This window comes from Suillus clintonianus (assembly GCF_016758775.1).
Source record: "Suillus clintonianus strain FC179 chromosome Unknown DEU56scaffold_22, whole genome shotgun sequence".
Taxonomy (NCBI): Eukaryota; Fungi; Basidiomycota; class Agaricomycetes; order Boletales; family Suillaceae; genus Suillus; species Suillus clintonianus.
The window spans coordinates 453,944-475,070 of record NW_024539246.1 but is presented as its reverse complement, the minus strand read 5'-3'; the positions used below and the strand labels follow the sequence as shown (position 1 = coordinate 475,070).

Here is a 21,127-nt window from a genome sequence, read left to right as displayed (position 1 = left end):
AGGGAGATAAGATTCAAGGAGGGCATCGTAATGATCGCTTGGTTTATATATCAGTAAGATCAACGGGCACAAATGCACGTAAATAAGGGTACATTTAATGCAATGATACCAGTTACTGTCGTTGGAATTCCAGTTGTCCCGATAAGCCCACCATCTCAGAATCTCCCTAAAATTTATCAGAATTGATCCTCCACCTAAAGTTAACGGGATTTTACCAAAAGTGAGGGATCAATTGACGAAACAGTTGATACGATGACCTGACGGACGCCTGCTATGTGTAGACAGGTATCAATCACAGATCTTGGAGGGCGTCAAGCAACAGCACCAGGACTAATCCATAATACCTATTACCTTCTGTACCCATAGGTCAGCTCCACTCCTCGCACGCATATCGGGATGCTCACAGTGATTATTAGCTGCAGCGAAAAATGTCTGCATCCACAGTCACTGATTTGTCTGCGTCTGCAAATAAATACGAGTTTACGCCAACACAAGACTGGTTTAGCAACAACATTCCATCCTGGAAAAGCCTCTTCCCATTAGTGACTTCGCCTGAGCCACGTATCCTAGAAATCGGGTCCTGGGAAGGACGCTCGGCAGTTTTTCTGCTCACCACACTCTGCGCCCAAGGCGGTGAGATCGTCTGTATCGACCATTTCGATCTTATGCGTACTCCCGCGGGACGTGAGCGCCACCGCAAGCTCTCGCAAAATCTCCCACAAACGGGTCGCCCATTTCGCATACTCCCCCAGTTCAGCGTCCCCGCACTATATGCGCTCCTGGAAGAGGAGATAATGCGGGATGCAGGCGCCGGATTCGACTGGGTGTATGTGGATGGGTCGCACCGCGCAGATGACACGCTCCTGGATGCAGAGCTTGCATGGCGCCTTGCGCGTGAGGGATGCATATTCATTTTCGACGACTATAACTGGCCTGAGCAGCCCGTTGAAAGTGTGCATCATCCCCGCCGCGGCATTGATGCATTCCTTGCGCTTCATGCAGGGGAGTATGAGCTTCTGTCTGAAGATCCAGAGCAGTACCAGTTAATCTTGAAGAAGACCTGTGAGATGCGGATCGGATTCCTCATAGAAGAGAGTGTTGAGCAACGCTTCGCAAGCGCTCTGGGCTGCGGGATTTATTTGGTCCTCGCCATCGACACCTCGTATGCGATGGCAGCAGCTGTCACGATTCGCAGCGCCATCGAGAAGACCGCGGGACGTATGACAATTTATATTGTGGACTGTGGACTTTGCGTCAAAGACAAAGAAGATATCAAGTTGTCGCTTCCCGAGCGGCACAACGTTACCCTAGCATTCCTGGATCTTCCGACTGGAAGTCTAGCTGCGGAATTAGGCCCAACCTGGGCGAAGATTGACATGATGAAGATCCTGCCAGTGGAGCGGGCTTTGTACCTGGACGCAGACATGCTGGTACGCAAGAGTCTGGAAGAGTTGTGGAACACCGATTTGGAGGGCTCCTCGATTGGTGCAGCGATGGATGTTGGATTCCCGATGGGTCACGATGACGTCACACAAAGACGGTATTTCAACGCAGGCATGCTCCTGATTGACCTAGCAAAGGCAAGAACGCGCCTGTCTGAGCTTGAGGCTCGGGTGCGCAAGATGAAAGAGGCTCGCTATGGCGATCAGGATGTACTGAATGCGCACTTCGCTGGCGATTGGGCCGAAGTGAGCCTGAGCTGGAATGCGCAGGGACTCGGAACCTATGCAGAGACTGGCTCGGCTGACAGAGAGGCTTTGGCATTGGGAGACATGAAGGATCCTGGAGTCGTGCACTTCACAGGGCCAGTTCATCCTGGCCTTGTGGCGGTGCTCAATCCGTTCGTGCAGCCGTACACATCCAAACCTTGGGGTTATGCGGGTGCACCAGGACACCCATTCAAAGACGAATGGTGGGGTGCGTTGAACGAGACGGCATGGGCAGGGTGGCAGGGATCAACACAATACCATGAGATGTGTGTGAGAGAGAAAAAGAAAGCGATTCAAGATTCAATCACGAAATTCGAGACTCAAGTACAGTTCTAGGAAAAGCGTCGTTCCATCAATCCCACTTGATCATTGAAGTACTGATATCGGTTTACCTCTTCATTGTTTGTTTGTAACATTAGTCAGTGTAGCAGTTATGACAGAAGATGATCTCGAAGTCGTGGTTTTGGATTTCTTGTCCAGATCGTGTGTCGGTGGGGCGCTGTGGGCTCTCAGGAAGTCTCTTCCGGACTGTCCGATTTTCATTGGGCATCAGCTTGAGCGCAACACGTCAGCACAGCTTTTATGCCATGATGCGGCGCTCGCCGAGTCCGGTTTGTCAGCTTTTGGGTATTACCGTCGTTCAACTTCAGATAAAAAGCAGCGCTCAGCTTCCACCCATCCCAACTTACCAAGTTACAAGTAACATGCGAGTGTCACTTTTTCGCTCGTCGATAACATTCAGACGCTGGGATTGATTTGACCTTGAAAGAGCGTTGGATTGCGATTGATCAGGGTGGATGTTATCCTATCACCTCGGATGTGACTCTGGAAGACCACCCAGATACTTGCAATTCTGCCACAGATTATGACAATCGGTCGTCGTCCCACCCGCTGCTACCGTTATTGTAAGAGCAAACCTTGCGCGGTACACTGCGGTGTACCTGACCCCAAGGTCCGTTCGTCCACCCTCTTCACTGACATGCTCATCTCCTTCCTATAGATGAGGATATTCAACCTCGGCCGGAAGCGTGCTTCAGTCGACGAGTTTCCTTTCTGCTGTCATCTCGTCTCTGATGAGTACGAGTAGCTGAGCTCCGAGGCACTCGAAGCAGCCCGCATCTGTGCCAACAAGTACGTCACCAAGACGTCTGGCAAGGATTCGTTCCACATGCGTGTGCGAGTCTACCCATTTCACGTCATCCGTATCAACAAGATGTTGACTTGCGGCGGGCGCTGAAAGGGTGTGAATCCATGATGTACTCTTTACTTTTTACTTTTTTTTTTTTTTTTTGTTCAGGCTTCAGACTGGTATGCGTGGTGCTTGGGGGAAGCCCTATCGCTCGGTCGTGCGCGTAAACATCGGCCAGATCATCCCCTCCATTCGTTGCAAGGAGGCTCTCCGTCGTGCACGGTACAAATACCCAGTCCGTCAGAAGATTATTGTATCGAAGAAGCGGGGCTTTACTAATGTGGGCCGTGATGACTACTTGAAGTAGAGTTTTGCCGTGGGTGTTATTTTACGCGGTTATCTGTGATATTTTAAATTGACGCCTATGACGTGCAGGGATGGGCTTATGTACGATTTATTCGAGCCAGGGGCCCGTTGGAGTTGGACTCACAGCTCAAAGCTTAGATATGTACTGGTTTCATTTCTCTCACACCGAGGATATGGCGTTTCCGACAAAGTGTTTGACCGATACTTGCCCTTTTATTCACTACATCATCCAACGTGGGTGATGGTTAGGGGAACAAGGGCAAAGATTAACAGCCAACCTGCATGCTAGTCGGATAGGAGACAAACCCAAGTAGGAGGTTTTTCTTGTGTAACTGCATTTGTAGGGACATCGTGCGATTTGTTAATATGAAATGGGTGGAGTTAAACGTGGATTACACGCAGTGTTCGTGAGGTAAATTTAATGGCTACAGTAGGTAAAAAGTAGACCGTTGATGGCGGCCAGCCAGTTGTATAACGTTAGCTTAACGTGAATTACAAGCACCTAGCTCCAAAGGCGGATGCTTCAACGCTTCTTCTGCCAACCCCCAAAATCTACTTTAAAGTTCTTCTCCTCTTGGATGATCTTGTTCAAGACCGCCCACCATGCCCTTTGAGCGATATTTAGCACATGACGAGCCGCAGCGGAGTCGGCAGTACTCTAATCACTATGGCGATTACAACGATGACCGTTACACCGTCGATGGTCATGGATACTCTAATGGTCTACAGTTTCAGATACCTCAGTTCATGTACAATGGACCTCCAATATTAGCCCCAGGGGGTGGTGCGGAGGTCCTACCAGCTGGTCTTCTTGACAGTTCAAGCTCGTATGCTTCATCCTGGTTTGCGAACAATGGCTTTGCCCCGTGAGTACATGCAAATTTAAACCTGCGATATCCTGTCTTGCTTATTTTTTGTATAGTTTTCATTCTTCCTCTCAGTCGAGACCCCACGCTAGCGTGGAGGCAACATCTGGTGCCAGCAATGCGCAATCGAGCACTTGCTATGACGCCTATTCGAATGTTCCTCATTCGATACCGTATCCCCAGGTCGACTATTCTCACCAACCCCCACTACCTCCAATCCAAACTACCGCCTTCACAGCCGCTGACATCCTCAAATTCAACGCTACAGCTAGCTTCTCGGCCCCGTCTCCCCTAGGTCTTCCTGTCTACTCCTCCTCTGGTTTCGACCTCCTCTCCCTCCTCTCTCGCGTAGTCTCCCGTCCCCACCCAAATATCGTCCTCGGTCCCGTTGACAGTTCTTGCTCCTTTACTGTCGTCGATGTTCGTCGCCATGACTGTCCCATCATCTACGCCTCCCCCACCTTTTATCGCCTCACAGGCTACACTGAACACGAGGTACTCGGTCGCAATTGTCGCTTCCTGCAGTCCCCCGATGGAAACGTACAGAAGGGCGAGGAGCGTCGCTTCGTCGCGCCAGATGCTGTGGCCCATTTGAAAAAGTCCCTCTCCGCGGACAAGGAGTGCCAAACCAGTATCATCAACTATCGCAAAGGCGGACAGGCTTTCATCAATCTAGTCACCGTGATCCCCCTCAGGGGCGGCATATCGAACCGTCCAGAAGAAGCGGATGAGATCGTTTATCACGTCGGCTTCCAGGTCGATCTCACAGAGCAACCCAATGCGATCTTGCAGAAACTGCGCGATGGGAGTTACATCGTCAATTATACCGTGGGCGCAGGCGCACCGGTGCCATCCCCGCTCGGGCCCCCAACGAGAGGTCGACTCACATTGCCATCCAATAGCGTATTAAGCAAAGATTTGCGTAGTCTGATCACAGACTCCAAATTCACCTCCTCAGTCCCCCTCTCCACGAGCGTCAATATTCCCCCATCTACAGCCACCCCTGACAAGCCTGACACACACGACGGCAACCAGCTTATCCACATGCTCCTCCTCGAAAAATCTCCCGACTTCATCGTCGTTCTCAGCCTCAAAGGTGCCTTCCTCTACGTCGCTCCGAGCGTGCGCCTCGTCCTGGGCTACGAACCCGAGGAGCTCGTCGGGAAGAGTATATCCGACTACTGCCACCCCGCAGACCTCGTCCCACTGATGCGTGAGCTTAAGGAGTCCTCTATCACGCCCAACACCCCAACAGCCGACTCTACCTCCCCCATCCCACCTGGTTCACCAAACCTGGCCAGCCAACCCAAAACAGTCGATCTCCTCTTCCGCGCCCGCGCCAAATCTTTTGCATACGCTTGGATCGAATGCCGGGGGCGCCTTCACGTCGAACCTGGCAAAGGTCGCAAAGCCATCATCCTCTCCGGTCGTGGCAAATGGATGCCCTCTCTCAGCTGGCGCTCAATCTCCCGTGCCGGCGGGCTCGGCGAACAGGAGATATGGGGCATGGTGAGCACAAACGGAACCGTGCTCGTCACCAGCGCCAGTGTACGTGATATGCTCGGATGGAGCGTGGGTGAGGTTATTGGCAAGTCTTTGGGTGCGATGGTTATTGGTGGGGATCGAGGACATGTGGAGGCGGCGATTCAGCGCGCAAATGGAGATGACGCGCAGGTACGTGGACATGCGGAGGGCGAGCCGTCTGCAATGGTATGTACAATGCTGCGCAAAGATCGTAGCACCGTACACGTGCGTCTCGTAATATACCGGCCACCCGCCCCAACCCCAACCTCGACGCCCTCCCAAACGCCCTCTCCATCACCTGCTCACCAGCTCGTCATACAAATCACGGTGCTCAGCACATCAAGCAGCTCCAATACGCTGATTCACGCCGAGGCCAGTGATGTATTCGAGGAGCTAGATACCGCGCGGGGGAGTAGTTGGCAGTATGAGCTGCAGCAGTTGCGGTTTGCTAATCAGAGGTTGTGTGAGGAGGTTGATGCGCTGGAGGTGCGTGGTCCGGAATACCACCAGGAACAGCAGCACCAACAACAGCATCAACACCAGCAGCAACAACATCAACAGCAACACCATCAACAGCAACATCCGACGTTGGTCCACCCACGCGATAATGCCGACTGGACCACGCTCATAGGTAGCCATACGAGCTCTGCGTTATCGTCGTCATTGTTACACATGAATCCTGCAATTCACATACCCGCGTCAACATCGCTCAAGCGTACATGGCACTCTGAGGATGGGCCCGGGTGACCTGGATCTTGTTAGTATCTTCTTGATTCCCACACGGACACTGTCAATACCCCCCTGCTTGGTTTTCTCTTCTAATCCTGTTTCTCGCATCGCACACGCTATCGCCACACCCAACATCGCTATCGCTACACACGCATGCAACATGTAAACATATGTATGTTGTCCGACAAGCTCTGTTTTGTGCTGTCCTTGTATATGAGTCCTTTCTTCTTCATGGCCCCTTTTCTTTTTTGCATTTCGATTCTGCTATGGTACTGTGTACATTGCACTAATAATACAGTGTCATAAGGTCTGTCGTTCGTCTGGTTCTGAGAACGAGCCAGTCAATTACAGTCAGTATCGAGTGAATCACCCCTATTTGGTGTTCATCAGCTCCTCTAACAAGATCAACCCCAGGTGCACAAACTGCGGAGCTCCCTCCTGCTCGAAAGTCTGTTGAGATGGATGTACACATCCGTCGCGTACTTACCGGGCCCATTTCTCATAGATATCAGATATCAGCTTCAAATTACCCCAAAACACCTCGCATATGCGCGTACTGTCACAACACGATCATCGCATGCCCCCGACAAACGCGCATGTCACTCAACAATCTCGACAACGGCAGTCCACGCACCCAAAACATCGGAGCCTGAAAATCACTCGATGCTCTGCTAGGCTCTGCCCCGTCATAGTCATGCAAGTCCAAATGGGGGAAATGGCGCTACGCAGGATTCTCCCGCCCTCGTCGGTGAAGTTGATGGGGATATCTTCCTTGCACTGGAACAACGGCACGGAGGGAGTTTTTGAAGGAATTTGAAACAGACGTACAAGAAATGCGGCCTGGGACGTATCCGACTGTTCTATTAGTATGTTTAATCGATTTGCCATATGGGATGCTTGTGTGTTGAACAGACCTCATAGATACTGAATGAATTCCCAAGTGCAATTTGTGAGATCAAGTTGCGTTCACTTACTTAGCACTGCGATATTCTCCTACATAGTCAGTCATATATATATTATGGCAAGCAGCAATACGACGATGACACTAGTGCACGTTTGTTCGGTCCTCAGGCCTCAGGCTTCAATCCACACCACAGTGCGTGAAACAACTTATCACCATCGTCTGGATTTATTTGTCTGCCTTGTACCTCAATAACGCTTAATCTTTCAGGACGATCTACCAGTGAGACGTCGACTTTATTTCACTTGACTCTGTGATGTCCGACCTGCACATTACCGACAAGGACTACATTCATTCGACGTGTTCCGGCCACTGCTGGCACTATCCATTCTGGAACAAGGCAGTCAGATCCATCCAGCTTCGCCGCTCGGCAATGAGAAAATGCAACTCACAACACAAACATCAGTAGCCCCACAGTCGAGATGTCGATCGTCGCATTTTTTGGCGCTAGCAGACTCAGCAAGCGCAACGAAACGGCGATCAAGGCCAAAAGACGCATAGTGAGTATCAAAGTTTGTGAAGGTCTCGAACTGGGTTAACAATTGAGAATTGCAAGGTGCAGCTCCAGTATTTATACTCTCCCTTGGGATGTTCCCTGCATGATCTTTTCGCTTCTACACAACAGAGCGATAAGCTGAGGCTCAGCCTCTTTTTCGCGTCGGGCTGGTGTCGAACTACATTAGGCTTTATTCCAGATACTGAGATAAGTTCCGCCAAAGAACGATTTCAAAAGTTCAGTTTGTACCTGGTGATTAAGCTGTTCTGACCAAGTTGCCCAGGGATACTTGAATCTTACCTCATGTCGGAACCGAACAAGGCTCAGAGTTGGGACAAGGGCACCACAATAGTGGGTGTCGAGCGCCCCCGAGCGCCAATCGTCTCCAATGTCCATGGGTCACAGGTAGTGTTGCTTTTAGTCTCGACGAACAGGGTCTCGTGATCGCCTGCATAGACCGGACGCACATGGGTAGCCACACGAGCTCTGCGGCACTCTGGGGACAGTCAGGTCCTCTACACAGGTTTTGTTAGTATTCCGAGGCTCTTGATTCCCTCACGGGCTCGGACACCCACCCAGCTTTGGATTCATTTTGATTCTGCTACAATGCAATGTACGTGCATATTGTGCTAGCGTACGACGCATTCACAAGATCTCACCAGATGTGACTGTCAGGTGCTTAGCCTGAAACATGGGTCATGATACAAATGATGAAGACAGTACTAGTCTGATCGATCCATGACCATGAGCTTCCTCCACCACCAAAAATTCTCTTCTGTCTTGTTTTTGTATTTCAGTTTTCCATTATGCTATGATAGGAATGCATACATTGCACTAATGATACAGTGTTATAAGGTCTGTCGTGGATCTGTCGTCTGTCTGGTCCCGAGAATGAACCGCTAAGTTACAGTCAATATCGAATGGATCTGGGTCGTTCCCCATATGGTGTACACAGCTCTTCCAACAATAAGAATCAAGATCAACCAGGCGCACGCGGATTACGGGAGAGGCTCCCGGCTACTCGAAAGCCTATTGAGATGGATATACACATCCGTCCCATACCCCTCCATAGATATCAACCTCAAATCACCCCCAAAATACCTTGCGTACTGTCAACGACATACATCAGCGCAAGCCCCCGACAAACGCGCACGTCGCTCACCAATCTCGACAACGGCAGTCCATACCCAAATCCTGCCATCGGAGCCTGAAAGTCACTAGCTTGAAAGTCCTGGTCAATGCTCTGTCCCGTCATAGTCGTATACATGTAGGTCCAAATGAGGGGAATGGCGCTACGCGGGATTCCTCCGCCCTCATCGGTGATTTTGATGGTGATGTCCTCCTTTCCCTCTACGACGATGACCTTGATGGGCGGGTATGGTTTATCGTCTTGTGCGTCATGGCCGAAACGATCGACGACGGCACGGAGTGAGTTTTTGAGAAGTTCGAAACAGATGTGAGAGAGATGGCCTGGGACGTAGGGAAAGATGAGGTTGGGAGGGCAAATGAGTTGAACAGGAGGGCCTTTGAACATGGCGTAGTGTTCCTCGCAGACGAAGCGAGCATTTTCAATGGCTTCCTGTACGATGTCGTGTACGTTCTGCGGTGAAGGAGGGGTTTTAGTGAAAAGAGAAGGAGATAAAACGACAACGTACAGCCTTAGTGCAGATGATGCCTACATAGTCTTTGTGTGGCTGTTGTGTGTTTAGTGCGACGTCTAAGGAAAGGTAACGGAGATGAGATGAGGGTAAGGCTAAAAGCTAAGAATAACAGACGTTGGCCGATCAAGAAGCGGATACCAATACGGCTCATGTAGAATCTATCAAGCCAAGCCTGCATATCAAGGCCGATGTTCTTGGCGTTCTGACTGCGCTTCCATTCTAGAACGCCTTGTGCGACTGTTGTGACTGTAGGGTCATGCCTGCGTTTTATAGCCTCGAGCATGCGGGTGAAACGGGCGTTGTAGTCGAGAACGGAAGGTGGCCAGTCGATGGATGATGACTTGGCGTAATATCTTGTACTAAGTGAGCATGGTATGTGTGGATTCTGGAGTATTAATGAGGTATGTACCTGCGCTCCAAAGGGACCCTGAGCTTGACGTTGCCGATGCCGTTCGCATTGCCCTTGAGATGGGATAAGTTGAAGAGAGGGTGATCGTGGTCCTGGAGGGCGGCGAGACTTGGGTTTGGGGTGCTGTCAGGTAAGAAGATTTCGTGGCCTGACGAGGAAAGGTGCTGACGAAGGTGTTGTGGGAGTTGGACGGGGGGAAAGTTGATGAGCTCCTGTGTAAGATCCGGTGAGGAGAAGTGGAGTTAAAGAAGATGGGAAATAGCGAACCTCGAAGGACTGGGCATACCAGTTCTTGACCTTTCGTATGGAAGGCATGTCACTGAGATTATGTGGAAGCTGGTCGAGCTCCTTGACACGATGTGCGAGGCGGACGGGTAGCTCCTCTGAGGGTGGACAATGGTATCAGAGGGAGCCGAATGTAGACAAAGATTGAGGTTACCTGAGAGGAACTGGCTCGCCTTGAGGAGAGTTCCCTGGCTTGGGTGTTGACCGAAGAGCACCATCTGCTGCAACGAGACTATAGATAAAAATTAGAGATCCGGGGCAATGGGTTATGAGGATATCAGATGACATACCGCCCGTCTGAGGAAAGCTTGCAAAGTGGTGAATCTTGTCCCATAGGGCTGGAGAGATTCGAAATGCAGCAGACATGGCATCTACGAGTGTTCAAGTTGGGAAGCTTTGACGTAGCAGAGGGTAGTACTTAAGGTAAATGGATATGATCCATTCCTCGGCTTTAAATCATTGCCCGCACTGTTTGCACGTGAATTTCATTTCCTGAAAGATCTAGTCATACTAGTCCACAGCCGCTAGCCACAGCCACACCATAGTGCTAGCCACCAGCCAACCACTAGTAGGTATTGCCCTACGTCGATAGGCTCGCTCGATAACCACTAGTGGACATAATGCGTCCCAACTTCCACCAGAACAACCTCGTGTGACCAACTTGAATTATCTTGGTTTGCGCGCCTATCGTGTGATGTGGACCCCTGCAGCTCCTTCATATCACCCACCAGTAGCAACATTTCAATTGTGGCCTTTTGCTTGCTAGTGCTGGCTCACGATATACTCAAGCTTGTTAGTCCCAATCATTCAGGTAAGCCCATCAGTTGAGTTTCTCTCTTATTGCCATCCCTGAGCAAACTACAAATGGGAAGTTGCTATGTAGCTCTTGATCTAGGTTCGTATTCGTGACGATGATCAACACGTCGAAAAATTTTGCTGTCAAAGAGCAGCTGGGGTCCTTCCCCAGTCACGAGGCTTTTCAGTCGCTTCCCAACAAACCGCAATATCTCGACAAACTAATTCCAGCCTGCTCACATGCTGCGCTATCAGTACAACATGTTCACACGTTCCCAGTCGTTTCATGTTTCAAGGTGTTCACTTCCGCACCCCCTCGGACCAGCCCGATAACGCAAGGTGCTAGAAGGTGTTCTCGTTTGGATGCTGGGAAAAGCACTTATTACCTTCTCCCTGACCTTTATAAATGAAGATCTGTTGTCATGTTGTGCATGTCTGTGGTACCCCGCACACACAGGGCCTCACCGTCAGAGACTCTCATCCGTTGCCTCAATGTTTGGTCGTTGCTCCCGAGATTCACTGATTTTGCGGGGCAAGTACGTTGGAAACTGCTGCCAGGGAATGTCAGGGCCAGGCTATGAGCTGTTATGAGGTGGCACCGTGTCGGTGTCAGTGTCTGCCGCGTCAGCTGTCATCTCATGCGCCGAATTGCACCGACCATTCCTCAGCTCATGTGGGATCGACGATGATCTCATCATCGCAATAGCCACATGACCTGATAAAGAGAACAAAGACTGTCGTGCCTGAAGCCTAGTGCTGACATGGAAATTCGGGCCCGGCACATCATCCAATAAACCACAATCAAACTAGGCACACATGTTTGGGCATATAAATAAAATTGCCTCTTACTGTTCTTATATCACGTTGTCAAGTGCACGGCGGTACGCTTTTTGAGTTCAATCGACTTTGCCCAATGCTCATGACTGACGAAAGCTGACGTCGGACGAAGGGCAACGAAAACCAAGTTTTGAACATGTACTTCTTCCGAACCTAGCACTACTAGAATCGAGGGGTCGGACATTTATATTATTGTTTACACCAACATTCGATATCGTAGCATATTCTACACAAGTAGTTAGTGCACTTCTTATATATCGGTTATAGGTCCCTGCTAATGAACAGGATTCTCAACCAATAAAATAAACCGATAGGACGACCACGTCTAGGCGGCCACGCCCTTCAAAAAACAAGACCAGTTACGGGAAAGCAGGAGATGGTCCAATCTCCAAAAAGACACGCCCTGCGAACCATTGATTCTGCACATCATGTCAAGCTGAACACCGTCTCTTCCATAATGATCGGTTCCACATTGGTACCCGTTGCTGTTGTACACCTCGTCCTCAAAACAGGCCGATGAGGATGTCTGGCCCTTCAGAGGGCTGTTCAATCGGAGGTTTACCACCTACGTGAAAGTGAGTTTGCAGGACGATGAGGCAGAACGCAATCCCCTAAAAAAAAGTCCTGCTAGCAACTCGTGTCCAAGTTATGTAAACGCACCACGATAGGAGGGATGACGTCCAAGATAGTATATTGGCCATTGGATCCGAGCAAGAATGCCAGGAGGAACGCAAGGGCGCTCGTTGCGTATAAAGCACCGCTCTCAACGATGACGATTAAAACGGGTAAAAATACACCAAGGCCGCCCGGCATGAAACGGCGAGTGCGATAAATACGCCAGGCAATCAAAGCTGGCGTGTTTTGGTTGTCAGCAGCAGCCTGCAGGTCAGCTACGGAATAGACGCACTAGTGCAGGTTACACCAATAACCATAGTCAATGTGATGAATGTGGTGATACACTTATCAGAGGTAGTGGAAACAGCGGTGGTCATAGAAAGAGACCATACGATATAGTATCCAATCGCTGCGAAATGTCATGAGACACGACAGTGGCCGGACGAACCTTTCAAGAAGCTCACCCCCATTGGTTAACAGCACGATACAACCAGGAAATGCAACTAAGGGACTTTTATCGTGAATCATATAACACCGCCAAACCTATATACTGCCCGTTATTCAGGGGAGAGCAGCACGTCAAATAGAGAAACTTACAATGAGACCATCAGCAAGTGTTGTTTGTGTGACGTAAATGGCAATTTTTGCGAGTTCCAACGGCGAAGAAAAGTTGGAATAATAGGCATTTGCATCGATCGAATCCGTTTTGAACACGAATGCCTCTAACGCTCGAACAAAATCGACGATCAGATGCTGAGAGTGATTGCGTTGAGTCAGCCTCCCAACAGTCTTGATCAGTACACTCACGGCCGTGGTAGTGCAGAGCAGCAAGGTTGCCACCGGAATGAGAAGTATCCGTTGAACGCCAGTTTTCTTCAGTAGGATGAGCAGCGTCAACAAGTACAGCGTGAGGAACACGCCTGTTTGAAATGATAGGATCCGACACATGGCCATTCCCAGCGGTTGGTGACGCACCGTAAAACAAGGTCTCGAGAAACAGAGCTATGAGCGAGGCTTTGTCGAGAAAAATACCCATGATTACGGTCACTGAACTGGCTGAACGCGATTCAGACAGGAGAGACAAGCTGATGGACATTGTAGGTGGATCAAACGCAGGCAGTCAAATAAATGTTTCACAGCATGTACAAAGCTGTGTTAGCTCCGATGTGGTTGTCCGTACTGCAATCAGAACCAGGCAAGTCAGGCGTGGCCACCTTGCGATCGAGATATTTTACCGTTCGTAGTGATGTGCACGGCCCAGCTTCAAGCCGTGGGCCAAGCCACCGTGGCCGATTCTGGAAAGCCAAAGCCAACCGTCACTGGCTGCTTTGGTCTGGCCTGGCTTTTTTTGCGAGCCTCATGCCAGGCCAAAGCCGCGGCTTTTGGGCCAAGCAGGGAGTGACTCATGTCTGATGGTCGTCCGTGCTGCAAATACAGGATATTACCTAGTACCGATCGTGATTAGCCCTGCTTCGTTCGCAACCGCCGGGCGTCTAGCGACACAAAAGAACAACAACATGTCGTCAATGATGGGTCTCAGTTGACGTGCTTATCGGTGAACCAAGCCATAATGGCATTGCATGTGCACAATTGCTGCCTTGTCTTCAAGTTGCCTTCGTACCCGTGGAACTGTTGGTACTACGGACTCCGGGCAAAGCGAAACTATGGGATTTGGTATCAGTAGATTCATCGAAAATCAGGAGAAGAATCATCGTCAATGAAGCCTGTTCTTACCCGCAACAGGCATATCGCCGTCAGTTCGTTTTGAGTATGCCCTAAATTTGCTCGACATTCTGGAGTCTGGACCATGCAGGATGGCACAGGTACCGTACTTGTGATGCTAGTGGCACTTCAAGTTATATAAGCTTCAAGCTCTTATGAGATATTTGCAATGAAGCAACTTCGAAGGATTCATCAAAGTATCATAGGCTCGATTTTGTGACTGCTTAGCTACTTGTAAAGTAAATTCTATCTTAAATCAACACAAATGTCGTTAACGTATATCTACAGCCTGATAAATGTTCAAGTCCAGATGAATGGTCTACCGTGAAACCTGCATTGTACATATGAGGACCGTCTTTCTGACTCTGCATTAGTCTTGACATTAGCTCAGGCAAATGCATCATCACGCGTGTCCCAACGAAGCCGGTTGTGCAGAAGCAAACTGTTCGTCCCAGTCTGAGCATCTCACGCATGACAAACAAATCACGAGACGACATACCGTGCTCTCCATCCCAGACATCCAGTCTGTTTGCATTCTCTTCCCCTGATCATAAACAGCCTTGAGATTGGCGATGGCCGACTCGCAGGCTGTCTTTGCGACTCTCAAGCTAGAGATTTGCTCCCGTGCTTCAGTCAGACTGACCCGAAGGCCATTACAAGTGGCCTGCTCTGCGGTGAGCGAATTCTCCAAGTGCACAAAGTCATGTTTGGACTTGTTGATTGCAGCAAGGGCGCTCTGCTGAGCCTCGTTCGCGCTGCGAAGGTTCAATTGAAGATCCTCGACTTCATCTTCATAGGCTGTAATTCTGCTGGCGAAACCCCGAACTTCGTTATCGCGCTGAATTTGCAGTCCATCAATTTTCTCGAGGAGCCCAAGGACGGTAGATTGTGCCTTCACTCGTTCAACCCGTGAAGCATTCTTCATGATCGCAACGGCATCCTCCAAGGACTGCCTTGTTGCATCAGCGGTGAACAATTTTGACGACAATTCTGCCTCCCTCATCTCGGCAAACGTGATCCTACTCTTCAACTCTTCAATCTCCTTCCTGGAGTCATCTAAAGCCAACTCAAGTTGACCATTGCGTCCAAGGACTTCCGCAAGTTCAGCGTCGAGGGCCGTCGCGGTGCTATTGGCCTTAGAGAGCTGTTTCTCGAGCTCGCTGGTAGCTTCGGTCATGACGAGAAGCTCCTGGGCGAGCACAGCGCCATGGCCGGCTTCGTTCTGCGCGACACTTAAGGCTTGGGCGAGCTCCCCTTGTCTTTCCTCTGTGGTTCGGACCAGTTCCACCATCCGCTCTCGAAGGATTTCTTTTGCTCTGAGAGAACTAGCGAGCTCATCAGTCAAACGCCTATTCTCGCCTCGCGCAGCAGCCATTTCCTCTTTTATTCCCTGCACCCCAGAAATGATTTCATTATTGCTGCGCGTAAGTGTCTCGGCCTCTATTGAAATTGCATTCAGCGAGGCTTCCTTCTGAGCGAGCGTCTCGTTGAGCTTGACGGCGACTTGCTCGTGCTCGAGAACTGCATTTTGGAGTTGAATGACATTGTGATCGCGATCAGCAAGGCATTGTTGCAGATCGCGCTTCCCAGATTCGAGTTCGTTGATGATGGCCCGAAGGTGCTCGGTTTCGCCCTCAAGATCAATTATGCGTGACTTATGGTTATCAACCGCGCCTGTCAGGGTGTCATACTCGTTCTGAAGGCGTGTCACTGTGTCTTTGAGAGTCTGAATCTCCGTCGTGCGCTTTGCGATCTCCTTCTCCATGACATCAATCTGTGTGAAATGTCAACAAAAGTAAGTGGAAAGAAAAGATTATGGTGAGTTTACCGTGTTCGCCAAAGCAAGCTGTTGTTCATCAGTCTGTGAGGCCCTGCGGTCTGGCAGAGATTCGGGGGTGCGAAGATGTTCGTGATGTTGGTCCGTAAACAAGTTTTCATCGTCTCGGTACCTCCGGTCGCGTTCCAGATCAGGAGAGCTTGGTGCAGGAGTGGGCCGCATAGATATATCGTGAATGATAGACCCTGATTGGGTCCGTGTCACACCTGCACCTTGCCCTGCAGGCGTTCCGGCTCGTGGGGTCTGAACATCACTTCAAAGTGGCACATCCTTAATTACAAATGGAGCGGGCAGAGATTAGGGCTTACAATATTGAGAAGTCTGGAGCTGGCAATTCTTCGTCCATGCTGTGCTGAAATTCCTGGTCATCCAATTCTGTCAGTTCCTCTTCGTGCATTGTTGCGAGCGCCTTTTCAGCAGAGAGTTTCAACATCCTAAGCTCATCTTGGACTGCTCCTAGTTGCTCCTCGCGGTCCGCAAGTTGCGCCTTTAGTTGTTGATCCATAAGCTTTGCCTTTTGGAGCTCTCGGACCTTAGTTTGAAGCTATGTGTAACAGTAAGGTGCATGTTACAGTAATGACAATGTCAAACAAACCTCTGCTTTGGTCATCTTTGTCAAGGATCGCTCGGAGGGCTTGACAGGGGACGGTGCCCGTCGCTGTCTCTTTGCTCTAGGACTTCCGCGTACGGAAGCGCTATCTTCCTCGACTTCTTCCTCGCCGAGAACTGACTTTAAACGAGATGCAGATATCGCGTGATGCCGTTTATACACTGATGGGGAGAAATGTTCGGTGACGTTTTTCCATACAGCATCTTCTTGTGCAGGTGATGCGTCCCCGGTGGCAGTCGGAAGGAGCTTGCGACGAGCATAGGAGAGGCTAAAAAAACTTTGGGTCCGACGTCAAAATGGTCTTAGCAACTGGACTCACACTTTTTTGCCCTCCGGAGTCATGCCCACGTACCCACTTGAGTCGACAGGGTGCAAAACTCCCTGGTCTTCCTGCTCCCTTATAATCAGTTGATTTCAGAAAAATCGAGATAATGAGGCGTACAAGCTTCTTCACAGCCTTTCCTACCCATGATGCCCACTGAGGACCTAGCCTATCTTTCCTATCTTTCGCAATCTTTCTCACTAGTAGCAAAGACAATGATGAGCAACTATCCCCTTGCAAACATGAACACCTCACCATGCGCACGTAGGGTAGCGAGGTGTACACTATGCCTCCTGTGCTCTTTCTGTGCCTGTGAAAATGCGCTTAGAACCCCTAGTTCGAGAGTCGTCGGTATCAGTGATGCCCTTTGCCATGCCCAACACGCGTTAAAGGAGGTAAAAAAAGACTCACGTTCTGCATACGTATACTTGGATGACTTTTTGGTTTTCGAGGCAACCATAATGTTGGAATGACACTTGAAAGGCCTTGTTCAGTGGTTGGGATGGTGGTGGATTGTAACTTCTGAGAAAAACAGGGGTGCGTTCTTCCAATTTTCGCCTGGGAAAAGTGGGACACGCCACTTGACTAATATTGAGGGGCGCGCTCGAGCACGTGCTACACGTGACTAGAGATGACTTGCTTTGCGCCTTTCCTTTTGCGGGCTTCTACCAAACTTCTACTGTCTTCAGTCTGACTAAGGGGAGACTAGGTTTCCTTGAGCGCCTTGTTGGTGCTTTTGCTTGGCTTGAGGACAATGTGGACTACATATATCTAAACGAGCCGTTAACTGGATCGGATCCAAGTTCGGGTTCACCGTTCCGCACCGAAATGCGCTGCTGCCATTTCCGGAGTTCTCAGAGTCATATGGACTCAGTACTCATGCACATGTACATGAGCCAGATCTACTTAGTTGTTACGTTAGAAATAATTGTCTTGTCGAAGTTGCCGATGCACATGAGCTGGGGTTCCAGAATGTGACTATGCTATCACTTCGCTGAAGTTTGAGATCGCTACTGCAGGTCGACTACAGGTCATCAACCGAATAGAATATGAGAATCAGCATGCAATGTAGCCTAGGAGTTCTAGGAGAAGGTTTACTTAGTTGGACTAACAAGAATCTGGCAAAGCAAAAACATCAACCGTCGTTTTTAAGGACTCGGGCATTACATGATACACTGGCGAACCTGTACATACAACCTTTGAGTGTTATAAGAATATTCACAGTGCACCAGGTAGAAAATAAATTACACACAGAACAGCCATACATGTGACGTCGCGGCACTGCAACTGACAAAGGCTCATATGTCTCCCTCGACCTCACATTTCACCCTCTTCTGCGGGGTCGCTGACATAGCCTGCGTAACATCCTCCTCGACTTTGAACCTCTTCAGCGGGTTTGCAGATCCACTCGACTCGCCTCCCAGCATCTGATGGATCCCGTCCATCGTCAAATCCTCTTCGTCCTCGTCTCCACTCATGACCTTACCCACCGCCTTGCGCTTCCCAGCCTTCGTCTTCTTCGCCTTTCTGGGCTTCTTCGGAGAAGGGATGAATGTGGTGCCATTCTTCACCGCCCACTCGATCTCGATAACTCTGTTCCATGCGTTACGCCACGCGCAGACAAGCAAAGGCAAGCAAAAAAAAGACGTCAGAATTATCGCTTCGACTCGGATACCATACAAAGGAAAACATGAACAACGAAAAGTATCCACCTCTCTTTCAGCTTGACGTTATCTGGGACATACGTCTCAGCTTTGCGGTATAGGTCAAGCGCTACTTGTAGGTCGCCCCTATTAACATCGTTAGGTATGTGCGTAGTATATAAAGAATGCTGTCGTCGCCGCGCGGGATATGTTGTACGCGATGCGGACACGTACTTTTCGGAGTGAGCGCGGGCCAGCATCACGTACGCGCGTCCAGTTTTCTTCCGCGAAACAGGTGAAAGCACATCTGCCAGCTGAAGTTCTTTGGTCCCGCGTTCGCTGTGAGTCAGTCAGCGCTATGCAAGACCTCGCCGGTAGAGCAGACGTACTACTTCTCTTCCAATTCCTCAAGCCTCACACGAAGTTCATGATCCAGATCCCGGTGCTGCGCCATAAGCGGGGAAAGCACCCCAGCCGGAAGTCTTTGGACTTCTTCTTTCAACTTTTCTTTTTCCTTCTCTTTCTGAAGTTTCAACTGCAACGTGTTATTCTCCTTCTCCTGTCGGTCAAGCTCTTCGCGCTCCTTGAGACGGCGTGCAACTTCAACTTCAACAGCCCTTGCGATCTATCGAGCTGTATTAAGTAACCTAAAGGGTGATCGAGAATAGGAGCATTTACGCACCCGCTCATCAATTTCCTTATCTGTCAACTGCATCATGCTAAAGTTACCACTTGTCTCTGCTTTCTCGCTAATAAGTGCGGGCACTCCCGAAGGACGACGTCCCTTATGGCCTCCAAATACCCCAATGCCGCTGGCACGTGGTACACGAGATCTACTTTGACCTGCGCCAGCAAGGCTTGCTCTGGGTGCGGCGCGGGCGATGCTGGGCCGCGGGCCACGTGACGGACCTGCGACAGCTTCCAAAGGCTGGAGTACGGCAGGTGCAAGTTTCGGAGGTGGTGGTAGGATTGCTGCGAAGTGGGGTTTGGGTTGGGGTCGTATGTCTACAGAGCATTAAGTTTTCATGAATCATGTGACGGTTTTGGTGATAACAACGCACCGCGCTCGTTGACCACCGGTCTGTTCTCGACGTTCTTTGTCCGCACTGCGAAGCTGAAGGTAGTTGTGAGTTGGGGAAATTGAGGAAATATGCACGTGGACCCACTTCAACGTGTTCAGGGTATCCTGCCTAAATTTCGTTCCGGGAGCAAGGTTGCAGATGAGTAATCCCACGGAGTTCCCGCCGAGGGCGTCTTGGAGAATGCGCGTGAGTTTGGAATTGCGATATGGTATTCGAGACTGCATGCCGTTAGTCAAAAGGCTTCAAATTGACTATAAAGACGCACAGCCCCCTGGTTCAATGCATGCACAACCTGCCCGAGGACGCTCAGGCTCTTATTGATGGCTGAACTCTCAGCCATCCGTGTGGGGTCGTTTCCAGTTAGCTTGTTGTTCTCTGAACCAGCAAGATCAACAAGGTTGATCTTTCCTGTTAATGCTAAAGGAATATGATGAGTCAATTGCCTAGGGAAGATGGCAGATCAAAATTGGTCCTTACATTTCTGTGCCGAAGAATCAGTCATCGTTACCTCCAGCGTTAACATCGCATGCGAACGAGACGAAGAACGATTAAGATTTGTTGCGCCCACTGAGCGGTGCTTTGATGCTTGGCTGCATTCAGAGGTAAGCAGATGCCTTCTTGGGTGCCATACAGAAAGATGACCGGAAAAGGGCACGTACGAATAAATTGCAACGAATTCCTCAACTGAGGCTATCGGTATCGAACTCAAGTTTGCAACAAAGACTTGGCCCACATCATTCTCTCGTACGGGGAGTTTCGGAGCCTGCACATCCCGCGAAAACAGTCAGACACCCTTGCCATTGAAAAATGGTAGATAGAAGTTGAACATACCGTCTCCCGATCAACCAGCAAGTCATAACACTCGTCTTTATATATCTCCATGTACGACACTGCGAGTTCGACGTTGGACTTCAGCAACGCTGCTTTCTGTTCGAACATGGCCTATCACAGTGGCATTCGCAATCGTGTAATGTAGAACATGCAATAGCAAGTATACGCACCTCGACAACTCGTGGAATGACGCCAGGGCATGCCCTTGTTCCTTGCATTGTGTGTGTTTTTCCAGAGGACGTCACGCCGTAGGCAAAGATTGTCACGGTCTACGTCCATTTATACAACAAGCATTCAAAAGAAATGTTAAATGACGCACGACGCCACTGTATACAACGTCAATGAGCGGTCTCACATCCTGCTCAAAGATCTCCTCTTGTGTAGAATCTTGGTCGTAGCAACTGGTAAATCTAAATGAATAGTCAGTCACTGCACATGGCACCTGAAGCATCGACGAGAGAGAAACTGCACGCACGGAAAGCGAAAGACTTGCGTCGCGTCCCGTGGGTTGGGCACGCGAATCCACGAGGGTCCCTCTCCGTCTTCGTCGTGTGTTATCTGTATCCCTTGGTCGTCAATTTCGTGCTCGATGCGTGGTCGCAGGCGCGCGGCGATCTTGATCTTGTGTGTGCCAGACATGTATCCACGAAGACGCGGCCTGGATTTGAAGAGAACTCAAGGACTTTGATTGCAAAGAA

At 50.0% G+C, this 21,127-nt stretch overlaps 7 protein-coding genes across 7 annotated transcripts; 3 read left to right on the top strand and 4 right to left on the bottom strand.

Moving 5' to 3' along the window:
- Positions 1-2,099, top strand: DEU56DRAFT_793547 (glycosyltransferase family 8 protein). The gene is made up of 3 exons (XM_041352769.1): positions 1-166; positions 216-354; positions 405-2,099. The coding sequence occupies exon 3, from the start codon at positions 429-431 to the stop codon at positions 2,043-2,045; it is 1,617 nt and encodes a 538-aa protein (XP_041210412.1). The 5' UTR covers positions 1-166; positions 216-354; positions 405-428; the 3' UTR covers positions 2,046-2,099.
- Positions 2,100-2,338: 239 nt separating this feature from the next.
- On the top strand, positions 2,339-2,890 carry DEU56DRAFT_793543 (ribosomal protein L10). Its single transcript, XM_041352768.1, has 2 exons — positions 2,339-2,661; positions 2,710-2,890. The coding sequence occupies exons 1-2, from the start codon at positions 2,575-2,577 to the stop codon at positions 2,794-2,796; spliced, it is 174 nt and encodes a 57-aa protein (XP_041210411.1). The 5' UTR covers positions 2,339-2,574; the 3' UTR covers positions 2,797-2,890.
- Positions 2,891-3,951: 1,061 nt separating this feature from the next.
- DEU56DRAFT_733307 (PAS domain-containing protein) lies at positions 3,952-6,341 on the top strand (the record flags this gene model as incomplete). Its single annotated transcript, XM_041348329.1, has 2 exons — positions 3,952-4,070; positions 4,127-6,341. The coding sequence occupies 2 exons, from the start codon at positions 3,952-3,954 to the stop codon at positions 6,339-6,341; spliced, it is 2,334 nt and encodes a 777-aa protein (XP_041210410.1).
- Positions 6,342-8,778: 2,437 nt separating this feature from the next.
- DEU56DRAFT_733339 (mitochondrial branched-chain alpha-ketoacid dehydrogenase kinase-domain-containing protein) lies at positions 8,779-10,501 on the bottom strand (the record flags this gene model as incomplete). The annotated part of the gene is made up of 8 exons (XM_041348330.1): positions 8,779-8,889; positions 8,943-9,380; positions 9,436-9,497; positions 9,556-9,794; positions 9,851-10,062; positions 10,118-10,233; positions 10,290-10,367; positions 10,426-10,501. 8 exons carry the CDS (start codon positions 10,499-10,501, stop codon positions 8,779-8,781), a joined length of 1,332 nt encoding a protein of 443 aa, XP_041210409.1.
- Positions 10,502-12,270: 1,769 nt separating this feature from the next.
- Positions 12,271-13,418, bottom strand: DEU56DRAFT_733267 (uncharacterized protein; the record flags this gene model as incomplete). The annotated part of the gene is made up of 7 exons (XM_041348325.1): positions 12,271-12,378; positions 12,428-12,618; positions 12,675-12,791; positions 12,847-12,925; positions 12,980-13,135; positions 13,190-13,302; positions 13,358-13,418. The coding sequence occupies 7 exons, from the start codon at positions 13,416-13,418 to the stop codon at positions 12,271-12,273; spliced, it is 825 nt and encodes a 274-aa protein (XP_041210408.1).
- Positions 13,419-14,292: 874 nt separating this feature from the next.
- DEU56DRAFT_979515 (uncharacterized protein) lies at positions 14,293-17,497 on the bottom strand. Its single transcript, XM_041359746.1, has 9 exons — positions 17,285-17,497; positions 17,129-17,206; positions 16,994-17,073; positions 16,871-16,941; positions 16,537-16,819; positions 16,250-16,485; positions 15,933-16,194; positions 14,604-15,878; positions 14,293-14,546 (listed from the first exon to the last, which is right to left on the bottom strand). The coding sequence occupies exons 1-9, from the start codon at positions 17,331-17,333 to the stop codon at positions 14,508-14,510; spliced, it is 2,373 nt and encodes a 790-aa protein (XP_041210407.1). The 5' UTR covers positions 17,334-17,497; the 3' UTR covers positions 14,293-14,507.
- Positions 17,498-17,912: 415 nt separating this feature from the next.
- DEU56DRAFT_793480 (P-loop containing nucleoside triphosphate hydrolase protein) lies at positions 17,913-21,127 on the bottom strand. The gene is made up of 15 exons (XM_041352767.1): positions 20,905-21,127; positions 20,749-20,839; positions 20,600-20,698; positions 20,430-20,540; positions 20,258-20,361; positions 20,076-20,188; positions 19,864-20,015; positions 19,683-19,816; positions 19,578-19,630; positions 19,199-19,521; positions 18,906-19,141; positions 18,751-18,855; positions 18,586-18,663; positions 18,126-18,466; positions 17,913-18,070 (listed from the first exon to the last, which is right to left on the bottom strand). Exons 1-14 carry the CDS (start codon positions 21,066-21,068, stop codon positions 18,172-18,174), a joined length of 2,058 nt encoding a protein of 685 aa, XP_041210406.1. The 5' UTR covers positions 21,069-21,127; the 3' UTR covers positions 17,913-18,070; positions 18,126-18,171.

What these genes read in the sequence shown, in the direction of transcription:
- DEU56DRAFT_793547 (XM_041352769.1), top strand. Translation starts at nt 429, where the DNA reads ATGTCTGCATCCACAGTCACTGATTTGTCTGCGTCTGCAAATAAATAC.
- DEU56DRAFT_979515 (XM_041359746.1), bottom strand. Translation starts at nt 17,333, where the DNA reads ATGGTTGCCTCGAAAACCAAAAAGTCATCCAAGTATACGTATGCAGAA. An exon ending in CAAGTATACGTATGCAGAAC is followed by an intron (nt 17,207 to 17,284) that starts GTGAGTCTTTTT and finishes CTCTCGAACTAG; the next exon opens with GGGTTCTAAGCGCATTTTCA. An exon ending in CAAAGATGACCAAAGCAGAG is followed by an intron (nt 16,486 to 16,536) that starts GTTTGTTTGACA and finishes TGTTACACATAG; the next exon opens with CTTCAAACTAAGGTCCGAGA.
- DEU56DRAFT_793543 (XM_041352768.1), top strand. Translation starts at nt 2,575, where the DNA reads ATGACAATCGGTCGTCGTCCCACCCGCTGCTACCGTTATTGTAAGAGC. An exon ending in GCGGTGTACCTGACCCCAAG is followed by an intron (nt 2,662 to 2,709) that starts GTCCGTTCGTCC and finishes TCCTTCCTATAG; the next exon opens with ATGAGGATATTCAACCTCGG.
- DEU56DRAFT_793480 (XM_041352767.1), bottom strand. Translation starts at nt 21,068, where the DNA reads ATGTCTGGCACACACAAGATCAAGATCGCCGCGCGCCTGCGACCACGC. An exon ending in TCATTCCACGAGTTGTCGAG is followed by an intron (nt 20,541 to 20,599) that starts GTGCGTATACTT and finishes CCACTGTGATAG; the next exon opens with GCCATGTTCGAACAGAAAGC. An exon ending in ACCGGTGGTCAACGAGCGCG is followed by an intron (nt 19,522 to 19,577) that starts GTGCGTTGTTAT and finishes AATGCTCTGTAG; the next exon opens with ACATACGACCCCAACCCAAA.